General features: G+C 44.4%; 1 protein-coding gene across 1 annotated transcript in view; it reads right to left on the minus strand.

The window, feature by feature from the left end:
* INSR (insulin receptor) overlaps window positions 1-12417 on the minus strand; it is a 125701-nt gene that overhangs the window by 35234 nt on the left and 78050 nt on the right. The window contains exons 4-9 of the mRNA XM_081076009.1: window positions 10514-10662; window positions 9353-9497; window positions 5718-5932; window positions 4653-4779; window positions 3307-3557; window positions 1866-2033 (exon numbers count right to left, since the gene is read on the minus strand). Coding sequence (XP_080932135.1) covers window positions 1866-2033; window positions 3307-3557; window positions 4653-4779; window positions 5718-5932; window positions 9353-9497; window positions 10514-10662 — 1055 coding nt within the window. The remainder of the gene's footprint in view (window positions 1-1865; window positions 2034-3306; window positions 3558-4652; window positions 4780-5717; window positions 5933-9352; window positions 9498-10513; window positions 10663-12417) is intronic.

Raw genomic sequence — 12417 nt, forward strand, 5'->3', positions numbered from 1 at the left:
GTTAATAAGTTTAACTATTTGTGTGTGTATATGAGTATCTGAGGTTTTCTGGTTTTTTTAATTGTGGTAAAATATGCACAACATAAAATTTATCATCTTAATCATTTTTAAGAGTAGAGTTCAACAAAAACTCATAGACACAGACTATAGTGATTACCAGAGGGTAAGAGGGGTGGGGGGAGGGAGATGAGGGTAAGGGGGATCAAATATATGGTGATGGAAGGAGAACTGACTCTGGGTGGTGAACACACAATGGGATTTATAGACGATGTAATACAGAATTGTACACCTGAAATTATGTAATTTCATTAACAACTGTCACCCCAATAAACTAAAAAAAAATAATTAATTAATTAAAAAAATAAAGAGCAGAGTTCAGCAGCACTAAGTACATTCACATTATGGTGCTACCATCCCCACCATCCATCTCCAGAACTTTCCCACCTTCCCAAACTGACACTGTCCCCATGAAACACTCACTCCCCTCCACTCCTGCAGCCCCTGGCACCACCATCTACTCTCTGTCTCTATGGATTTGACTCCTCTGTAGACCTCCGATGAGAGGAATCACACAGATCTTTCCTTACGTTTATTTTTAATTACATAAACTTTGGGATCATTAGAAATAAAACTATGTTTAAATAGTCATGTTGTAATGATAGATTTATACTTCCAAAATAATAAATAAATAAGTAAATAAATAAATAAATAAATTTGTTGCTCTTTAAAAAAAAAAGAAAGCATTGAGTGCCCGCCCACTGCTGGTGGCGGTTCTAGCTGGAGGTTTCAGTTACGCGAATGCAGGGCAAACAGCTCGCCGCTGAGCCGACCACTGTGCTTGCTCTCCAGTTCTGTAAAGCAGCCGAGGAGATAAATCACATTTGCAATCCTCGGCTCAGGCGAGGAATGAGGTCACAGGCATACATATAGCACATGATCCTAGAGCTGGGACAGCTCCGTGAGATCATCTGGCCTTCTGCCCCTTCTCCCGAAAAGGAGGCAGCCAGTGACAAGTGTGGTGAGAGCCCAAAGCCCTGCAGCAGGTCAGGTCCAGCCAAGAGAGGACCAAGGGCTCCGGGCTTCCCCACACCTCTCCAGCAGCTCAAGGTCAAGGGCTGAGGATATCACTAACTCAAAAAACTAAAGAAAAATAAATACAGACAAAGAGAAACAAAAAAACAACTAAAAAAAAATTATTTGTTTCTCCAGTCTGATAGGGTTTTTTAAAACCTAGTTTTAAAATAATCTTACACTAATTTACACGAAGTAGTTTGAGGTTTCAAATATTTTTCCATTATTTTTCTGTAGCTAGATGGAAGTCCATTAAGTAAATAAGACTCAAGACTGAAAAAAATATCATCATTCGTCTAAATTTTTAACGGAAAGCACAGAAGGGAATAGACTATCACTCCTCACTGTCTCCAATCCTTAAAATTTAAGGGCCTAAATTCAGGGACCAAAAATCCTTCCACGATTTTATCAGTCATTTCTCAACACGCTCAGTTGTGTTTCTAGTCTAGCAGGGAAGTCTTGTGTGGGTTAACGCAGCTACATCCCCACGAGGGAGGGGGAAAGGCAGAGAGGGAAAAGGAGGAGGAGGTGAGGGGGGAAGGAGGAGACAATTCCAGAGGAAAATGGTGCCAAAACATGGGAAATATCTGGTTTCGACACAAGTCTTTAGAGTGTGTACTCATGTGGTGATGTTTAGAAATGTGTATGTGTGTTTTCGTAGGAGATGGAACAGAGTGTATGTGTGCGTGTGTGCACTTGTAACACACTGGGAAATGGAAGGGGAGAGGTGTTTCCCTGGAAGTGGATCAGATGTGTGTAAAACCCACTGCTCCCACACATCCGTCTGCACTCACCTTTGAGGCAATAATCCAGTTCATACAGCTCACTGTCTTCCGCCTGCCTCTCCCAGAAAACCAGGTAGTGAGTGATGTTGCCATTGGGATCAGAGGGAGGCTTCCACTTCAGGATAATCTGGGATGAGGAATTAGAAACTGAGATGGGATCCAGAGGGACAGAAGGATCTGGAAAGCAGAAAGAAAACAGGTCCACTGTGAGAAGGGTGCAAGCTGCCGGGTGGGTGTGAGAGGGGACATACAGGTTAGAGAAATCATGAGGCTGTTCACAGCAGTGTTATTTAACGTCAGAGAAAACTGGAGACGTGGAATGCTCATCCAATAAGGGCATGAGTTACAAAATTACAATCCATTCCTACTGCAGATTATGTAGATTGTGTAGCCATTTATTCACCCATTTATGTAACATGTATCCAGCTCCAACTATGTGTCAAGCTCTGTTTTGGGCCCTAGAAAGATGCTGACGCTGGGGAAAGGGAGGATGGTGAAAAGAGACAAACTCACATTTTCTGGTTAATACTCGCCCCAAATTGAACCCAGCCACAGGGCAAATTTCGGCAGCTGGATGCCATTCAATCATATCACTAAGCCAGCAGCTCATCTGACTTCCCCCCGCACTCCACTATACCGCCTTTGGGTTCCACAAAACCTTCCCTCGAGTATGTAGCTCAGAGAGTTGGTGAGGGGTGAAAGTAGGGGTCTCAAAGCAGAGGAAACAGTGTGTACAAAGGCCCCAGGAGCTGGAGGTTTCTGGAAACTGTAAGTCCTTTGGTATTGCTGGAGGACACAGGATGAGAGGGCACTGGCAAAAATGCTGACACTGATTCATAAAGCTTGGACTCTATGCTATAGATTAGGGTTTCGGACCCTCAGCACCAGTGACACGTGGGCCAGACAGTTCTTTGTCACGGGGGCCTCCTTGATCTCCACTCACCTGATGCCAGTAGCCCCACCTCCACAGTCACAACCAAAATTGTCTCCAGATATCACCAAATGTCCCCTAGGGGGCAGAATCACTCCCAGTTAAGAACTACTGCTATAGGAGAACCAAGACTTAAGAAAAATATAACTAAACTGTCCTGAAATACTCTAGCCCCTGTCCCCCCCCAAAAAATGGGGATGGGAGAAGGGGTGCAGAGATGAAACAAAAATGGCAAAATGTTGATAATTGTTGAAGCTGGGAGACAGTTCACAGGGTTCATTCTTCTTTCTACTTTTGTGATGATTTGAAAATTTTCCACAACAGGAAGAAGAGATATAGATACTCCTCAGGTGGCTTGTTGCTACTGTGTTACCTTCTGAAATTATAAAGCTCAGCACCTGGCTCTTTTAGAAGCCAATAACCAGGCAAAAAAGCACTTCCTACAACATCGCCATGTCAGCCTGTCAAAGGCAAGATGTCCAATTCATGCACAAACTCATATTCACACAAAATACTTACTGGTGGCATCTGTGTGGACATAGATGATGTCGCTCTTTGCCCCATATGTGCGACGTTCATCAGAAAAGGTAACCAAGGTCTTGACAAAGATGGCGTACTGGGTCCAGGGCTTCAAACCCCGCATCAGCCATCCAGGGTGGTTCTGCGACTTAGGGTCGTTGGACCTCAGGGGAGGGTCAATGTCCACCACTGTCCAGCTGTTGGAGCCACACGCATCCTGCCCATCGAACTCCGTCACATTCTGATAAGGGCTTTTGAGATGAAATAGGAGAAGGCGGTTACCATTTTTCAACTATTGCTCTGAGATGCGGCCAGGGGAAATGATATCCTACAGGGTCACATCTTCTTCACCAACAACCTTATGCCACAAGGAAAAATGACACAGAAACAGCCAAAGAAAAAGGGACCACCTCCCTTGATGTCTCGATAATAATATTATTTAATATTAATAATATTGATTAATAATAATATTTAATAAAATAACATTCTCTTTAATATTATATGATTACATTTTTAGTTTATTATATAGTATATGTAGTGTATTATATAATTATAACAAATATTAAGTAATGATATTTAATAAGCAACCATATTTAATAAATAAGATTAAATAAGATTTAATAGATAGTAAATATTGTTTCCCAATAATAACAATGGTGATGATATAACAATAGCAGCTACCTCACGAGTTATTGATCAGATTACATGAGAGAATGTGTACAACTTCTCAGCACACAGCCTGACACATAATAAATCTTGAGAGATTAGGCTGTTATTACCATTAATACCATCACCACTTCCATTACCTTCCTTTAAATTTTCAGCACAGTCGTATACTCAAAATGACTAGGTGATGAGAGAGTGTCAGTTTGGGAAGATGAGAAAGTTCTAGAGATGGGTGGTGGTGATGGCTACACAACATAATGAATGTACTTCCTGCCACTGAGCTAGACACTTAAAAATAATTTAAATGGACAATTTTTACCACAATTTTTTAAATGTTAGAAAAAATACAAAGTAAGTTAAGAAATAAATTTTTAAAAACCCATTAAGTAGACTGAGCAACTTTTGTTGAGGACGTTTGGTGAGACGTGTAAGAGGCAAAATGGAATATCGCTATAGGAAATTGGCCAATCTGAACCTCCAAAAGGAAGCTGTCTGCTTTAATTTCTGGCTTTTGACAAAAGGGGACATGACTGACTGACTTCGTATACCATCAACTGGTAAGATCCTAAAAAAGAACCTATGATATTCATTCCACGAGTGGAAAGGAGACAGAGAGGAGCCTCCGAGGGGAACCTCTGAACATACATGTTAACACACACACCTCTTTGTCCTCTACTTACGCCTCTTTGTAGAACAGCATGAACCCCAGGAGGTCTCGGAAGTCAGGGGGCCAGTATGGCTCCCACTTCAGCAAGATCTTATCAAAAGATGTCCGAATATAAGAAAATTTAAGTAATTCATTTTCACCTAGAAAAATTTTTAAAAAGAAAAAGGAATATCAGTATTTAATGTGTTTCAGCCGAAAGCAATGATCCTACACTCCCAAGAGTGCCCATGGAAGGGAAATGTCACCCTGTTGCTTTATGGACTGGCCTCGTTCCCATGTGCGGCTCCCAGGATCCAAAGGAAAGAACTGGTCATGGAAGTTGGCCCCTACTGCCAGCCAATTACCTGGCCAGATGCTCAAATGAATCACAGCAGTTGGCACCAATGAGAGAAGGACAACTAGCCAATAATTAGGGATTTCCAAGGGTCACGTTTGTCCTGACACAATTCTGTCGTGCATATGGACCTTTCAGCCTGACATGTGAGAAGACATAACTGCAGTGCAAATGAGCACGTGCTAAGTGAATTTACAGAGTGTGCAGATCATATACACATTGGACAGACAATTCCTTGGAGAGACAATGCCTTGGAGAGAGTAACTTCCTCTGCCTAGAATGCTAGCCCTCCCGTAAGCTCCAACCCAACCTCATTCTCTCCCTCCCCTGAATTTCCACAGCATGGACCACATTCTGTCATAAGGAACCAACTCTACATAAGGGCATTACAGAAACCCTGGCAGCTCAATGCTCACGCATATGCCTTCAAGAGAGACCCTGTCAGAGAAGTGTAGTCGGCTGACAGTCTCCAGCCGTAGCAACTGCAGGACCTCCTGTAGCATTTGAACCAAGACCATATTTAAGGAGGTGTCATTCATTCGATGCTTATGTGGCATCTTCCAGTTATCAGGCACTGTGTCTGATGCAGTAGGCACAGAGACAAGATGTACAACACCTGTCCTTGGTATTTCAGAAAGTCTATATAGTTGTATAAGCTCACTGGGGGGCAGTGATACCCCTGGGGGCCAGTGTGGTGGGTGAGGGGGGTCCACAGGCTGGAAGGACAAGGGCATCACCACTTACAGGACGCCTGGTCCCCATTGGTCTTCAGGGCAATGTCATTCCTTTCCTGGCGCCCCTTGGTTCCTGAAACTTCCTCCATCTTGTGAATTTCCGACAAGCAGAGTTTGGGATTATAATGGAAGAAGAGCTTCCCCTGAGTGATGGTGAGGTTGTGTTTGCTCCAGTCCCACAGTTGCCTTAGGTTCTGGTTGTCCAAGGCATAGAATGAGTAGTTCCTATGGAAACACACACACCTAGTCAATCATCGGTTTGTCGTCTGCAAGTCCAAGATGGTGGGGCCATGCTGGAGTTGATCTCATTCATCACTACGTGCTCAGCCCTAACCACTTGCTTGGCACATACTCGATTAAATGTTGAATCAGGGGTAGGGGGGTACAAGGCACTTTGACAAGGGACAAGGGACAACTGTTCATGGTCAGGAAGGTATATGAGCTCCACCTTGTGGGGGAGGAGAATAAGACTGGTATGTACTGAGATGTGGGTTTCACAGAGGGGAAAGACTGAAGGTACAGAGGCACATGAGCTGGGCCCAAGGAAGAACAAAGTAGCCTGCTCTGGCCGACAAATGACAGGAAATGACTGGAGAGCTGCAATGGGCCAAACCCTCTAATACACTGCATGCCAGACCAAGACCAAGAACATGTGACCTTCCTTGGTAGGTGGAGGAAAGTCACTGAAGGTTTTATAACAACTCAATAACTTGATTAGACCTGTGCCTTAGAACTATTAGTGGGTCACCAGCACATGACGGATAAAAGGGAAGCATCTAGACCTGTGTTGGTCAATACAGAAACCATTAGCCACCTCTGGCTGTTGAGCACCTAAAATGTGGCCATTCTGAACTGTAGTGGAAGTAAAAAGGTTTTGAAGACAGCATGAACAAAAAAAGGTGTAAAAGATCTTCATAATTTTTTTATATTGGTTCCAAGTTGAAATGATATTTTAGATGTAATGGGTTAAGTAGAACAGGTTATTTTTGTTTCAATTTTTAAAATTTTATTAAATTTATTGAGGTGACAATAGTTAATAAAATTATATAGGTTTCAGGTATACAATTCTATAATACATCATCTGTATATTGCATTGTGTACTCACCACCCAAAGTCAAGTCTCTTTCCATCACCATATATTTGACCCCCTTTACCCTTTTCTACCTCCCCCGAGCCCCTTTCCCTCTGGTAACTACCATACTGTTGTCTGTGTCTATGACTTCATGTTTGTTTGCCTTAACTGAAAGCAATAAAATACATTATTAAAATCCATTTCACCTATTTCTTTTAAAGTTTTATAAATGTAGCTACTAGAACATTTAAAGTCACATATGTGACTTGCATTATATTTCTGTTGGATGGTGCTGGTCTATTTCTAGGATGCCCAACTAGGAGGTCACTGGAATAATCCAAATGAAAAGTCTAAACTTCAACAAAAAGGCATTTTGTGGCAGAAAAGGCAACATGAGCTGGTGAGTGATTCAAGAATGTAGTCTCTAAACAATTCTGTGGACTGGCTTCTCAAAAGCCATTCACATCCCCCCTTTCCCTTGCCTTCCTCTACTACTAGACTGGAAAAGGTAAATATTCACTCTCCCAGACTCCCTTGCAGCTAGGAGCAGCCCCATGACCCAGTTCTGGCCAAGAAGATATAAACAGAAATCAATGTTAGGGGTGAGAGTGTGGCAAGTTCCAGGGAAGATTTTTTTTTTTTTTAAGAGAGAGTCTCAACTGACATATACCTTTGTCCCTTTCTCCTTTTCCTGTTGGGTCTACAGACATAAGGTTGAGGGTGAGGCAGCCATCTTGTGACCATGAGGAACACAAAGGTGGAAAAAGACCTGGGTCCTATCCTTGATTGACTTGTTGGATGGCTCCCTCAGACTTCTTGCCCATAAGTCCATCTTAATCTGCATGAAACATGGCTAGTCTGGATTTCCTTTGTTTTATTAACTGAAGTAGGGTCAGTGTGACCTGGGGGGGAGGGGATCTGAGAAACAAGGATAGACAACTGGGGCAAGAAGGGGAGTTCCATTTTGTACATGTACTTGAGGCTCCCGAGAGTCACCCAGCCGGAGACAAGCTTGGGGGTAAGCCACGGCTGGGGTTCTCAGCATTAGAGATCATTACAGAGATGGCCAAGGCTGGGAGCCAGAACAACAACTCTCAGAAGCAGGTGGAGGCAGGGGAGCCTGAGAGGGGAACAAGGAAGGAAACCTGGGGAGACCAGAAGGATGTCGTGGGGAGGTAGAACATTATGGGCCAGAGGAGATGAGATTTCAGCAATGAACAGGTGCAATCAGTATCAAGGTGACCAGGAAGTGAGAAGGTACTAGATGCAATAATTACAGGGTCCTGGTTGGGCCTACACTCCAACTCACACTGAAGCCCAGAGAGCCAGATGCCCTATTTCATTCCGGCCAGCACCCTTGGAGAGCACAAATTAGGCTGAGCCCCTGCAACTTCCAAGAATGAATGTAAAATGGGTATCACCTTCCTTGGGTGGAACTTCAAACATGTTCCAAGACACATTCCTTCCTCTCAAGATTTCTCCAGGCATTTTCTCCTAATAAATGATTTTTTCTTTTTTTTGGGGGGGAGGGCTTTAAAAACCCCTAAGTTACTGTGGTGACTATGGTTAACAACACTGTATTGAATATTTGATAGCTGCTGAAAGAGTACATCTTAAAAGTTCTCATCACAAGAAAAAAAATGTGTAACTATGTATGGTGACAGATATTAACTAGACTTCTTGTGGTAAGCATTTCACAATGTAGACAAATATTGAATCATGACGTTGTACACTTGAAACTAACATAATGTTATATGTCAATTAAAAACAGCTTTTCCATTTTCCCGCAATTTTATTGAGACATAATAGACATAAACATTATTAGTTTTAGGTATACAACATATTAATCTGACATATATATATAATGAAGAATGATTACCACACTAAGTTTAGTTAACATCCATCACTTCACGTTCCTAAAAAATTTTTTTTTCTTGTGATGAGAACTTTTAAGATTTACTCTCTTAGCAATTTTCAAATATACAATACAGTATTGTTAGCTATCCTCACCATACTACATCCTTAGGACTTATTTATTTTATAACTGTAAGCTTGTACCTTTTGACCCCCTTCATCCATTTCACCCACCCCGACCCCTTGCCTCTGACAATCACCAATCTGTATTCTGTATCTATGAGCTTGGGTTTTCTAGTTTTCTGGTTTGGGAGACGGGGAGGGCGGGGGGGTTAGATTTTACATATAAGTGAGAATACAATCTGTATTCTGTATCTATGAGCTTGGGCTTTCTGGTTTGGGGAAGGGGGAGTTCGATTTTACATATAAGTGAGACCACACAGTATTTGTCTTTCTCTGTCTGACCTATTTCACTGAGTATAATGCCCTCGAAGTCCATCCATGTTGTCGCAAAATGGCAGGATTTCCTTCTTTTTTATTCATAATATTCCTGAATAATATTCTGTTATACATGTATACACCACATTTTCTTTACCCATTCATCTGCTGACGGACACTTAGGTTGTTTCCATGTCTTGGCAAAAACCCCTAACTTTTTCTGACTCACAATCTTCCTCGTTAGTATTCAGGCTACAGACACAGAATCAGGACCCACATACCCGACTTCCAAGGTATCCCCCCGAATCAGATGTAACTTCCGGAAGAAGGAAAGTGACACCAGGGCATAGGAACGGCGGATTTTCAGATACCCTGAAATTTCTTCAATGAGGCCGAGGTTGGCCTCTAGCTCAGCCGCCAGGTTGTCTAAGGAAATGAGAGAATATCCAGTGAGTTTTATAGAAATATTTTAACTTTCCATACTTTCCCATAATGGGAAGTTAAATTACAGGCTGAAAAATGACTTTGACATATCCTGCTCAAAACGAATCATGCTTAATTAACATAAAATCCAAAGGCCTTACTACGGGATTGGCAAGTCCCTAAACAAGTGACCACTGCTTTTTTTTTCATCTCATACCCTGCTCGCCCAGAACATCACTCTCCATTGATCTGCTTGGGTTACTCCATCACCAACTCAAAGCACGGCTCTTCCAATCAGGAACTCTTCTAAAACAGCAACCCCCTTACTCTGTTTCAAAGGTTCGCAAACTCCAGACCACTGGCCAAACCCAGTCTGCTTACTTTGTAAATAAAGTTTTACTGGCACAGAGCCACACCCATTTGTTCACATATTCTCCACAGGGGCAGAGTTGAGTAATTATGACAGACACCCTCTGGCCTGCAAAGCCAAATATATATTTATTGTGTGGCCCTTTGTAAGAAAAGGTTGCCAACCCGCTCCCTCCTTTACCCGGTTTTGCTTCCCTTCAGAGCGGGACCACCGCCTGAGTTTACGTTACACGTTGATTTGCTTATTTGCAAGATCCATCATGCACGAACACTGCTTGTGCACTGTGAGTACTCCACCAATGTTTGCTAAATAAATAAACAAAGGAATGCTTTTTTGCTTGTGATGGGATTTCTAGAAACATGGTCCCCAGACCCGCAACAGGACATGTTGCCTGCTTGTTAAAAACACAGATTCCTGATGCTCCAGCTCCCAATGTGGAAACTCAGAATCTCAGAGTGGGAAATGGGGCCCAGACGGAGCGGCGAATTTCAGGTTTGGAAGCAAATGGTTGGGTGAGTCCGCTGGTTGGAAAACCACCCAGGATGGACCTAATATCGCCTACGGAGCACAAAGCAGAGTCTGGACCCTCTGGTTCCCTCTCCACTCACAGGGAACACGGACCCCAGCAGGCCACTCCCCCAGCACTCACTGCCGCCTCGAATGTTGATGATTAGGCTCCCATTGATGACAGTGCAGCCTCGCAGCTCCTGGGCAGACGTCACCGAGTCGATGGTCTTCTCGCCTTCTAGGAGGTGACAGACCTTGGGACAGGGGCCCAGACACGGAGTGCACATCAAGCTGAGAAAGAGCAGAGGGGGGTTAGGACACACAGAATCCCCCTACACACGGCAGACAGCATGCTGCACAGGGTCCCAAGCGACGGGACTTCCACCATTACCCTAAAGCAGGGTCCTACACCTTCAGCACTGCTGACATTTGGGCCAGAAAACTCTCCATTGTGGGGGGCCATCCTGTGCACTAACGGTGCTGAGCAGCAGCCCTGCGCTACCCCCCTTGCTCCCAGTAGCACCCCCACCCAAGGTATGACAGCCAAAAAAGTCTCCAGACATTGTCCCCTGGAGGAAGGAAAGCGAATCGCCCCCGGGAAGAACCACCACTGAAAGTGACAGACAGGCTTATTATGCCCTTTCTCCACGGTGGCGAGTCCTAAGCACTACCCGGAAGTCAGGACACTAATGCTTTTCCCTAAAATGATGGGGATCCTGTGTACCACAGGCTAGTAGATTCACTCAGTGCCAAGGAAACAGGACTCACACTATTACACCAAATTGACGGGGCTCGTGGCGTTACCATGGTGAGGAATGACGCTCAGCTGGTGGGGCTTACGTGGGACTCCGCTGCCAGGTCAAAGCATTAGAAGTAATGCTGTGACCCCGCTGTGGCAGAACTCAGGCTGTCACTCCAAGGAAACGGGATGTTTGTTCTGCACGGGGTTTGAAGTGCCCGTGGTTGTAACAGGCCTCACCTCTGATGGTGGGTGACTAGAGACAGACTTTGGCTTTGCCTGCCAACAGCCTGATGTCCTCAAATTTACAGCCCCAGGAGTCCTTTGGAAACCAGCCCTCCCCCACGTGGGGTCTCTGTGCTCCGTTGTTGCTGGCACAGCCCTCCTGGGTCCAGTCAGGACACAGGATCCAGGCCAGGCTGGGCACCGCCTTCCATCCCCAGGGGTTTAGAGGTGGGCACATACCCAAGTCAGTCCAGTGAGGGTTTTGCTACAACTTCCTGGAAGGAGAAATTGTCTTCCTTCAGGGGCATCTATTAATAAGTGGGTGTTGCTACACTGCTAGCACGGGGCAAGGAGTCAGGGGGAGAGGCTGCCTGAGAACAAAAGCAACGGAGAGAGAAATAAAGCAAAGGACGGGAAGACCCCAATTGCGTATCACTTGAGCTGCTGGATACAGGCGAACCTGAAGCTATTCCCTGAAATTTTTGGATACAGGTATCAATAAACTCCTTTCCTCTTGCTTCAGCCAATTTGAGCCGGGGCTCTGCCCCACACTATGTCCAGATTCCCAGCTGTTACAGCCTCAGTCTTAGCGTCCTCATCTGTGAAAGGGAGAGAATGGCAGGCCCTACCCTCCCAGGTGGGGATGAGGGCTAAATGACGCATGCCACCTGAAGCACGTGGCATACAGAAAACACAAATTGTTAGCCATGGCCATGACGAGCACTTTATTAGTGGTATTGTTACTACTGCTATTTCTACACCCCTGGGATCTTTGTGATGGTGGTAAAACAAAGAACATAGCTGGGCTTTGTCCCAGGTCCTGGCACAGAGCTTCGGAAGCTCTTAGAGTTTCCGGAGTGATAGAAGCGTCTTTGTTATACTAATGAGATGATCTGTGGGGTCCCTAAATTGCCTCCCGATGGGGGTGGGTCCCCGGAAAGACCAAATGTGTGATTAGAGGGCTGGGTCTCTTGGCCACCTGACCTCCAAAGAGAGGAGTGGGGCTGGAGATGGCGTTCAGTCACGTGGTCAAGGATTCAGCCGCTCATATCTCCGTAATGAAAACCCAGTAAAAACTCTGC

This window comes from Rhinolophus hipposideros (assembly GCF_964194185.1).
Source record: "Rhinolophus hipposideros genome assembly, chromosome: 16".
In the NCBI taxonomy this organism is placed as follows: Eukaryota; Metazoa; Chordata; class Mammalia; order Chiroptera; family Rhinolophidae; genus Rhinolophus; species Rhinolophus hipposideros.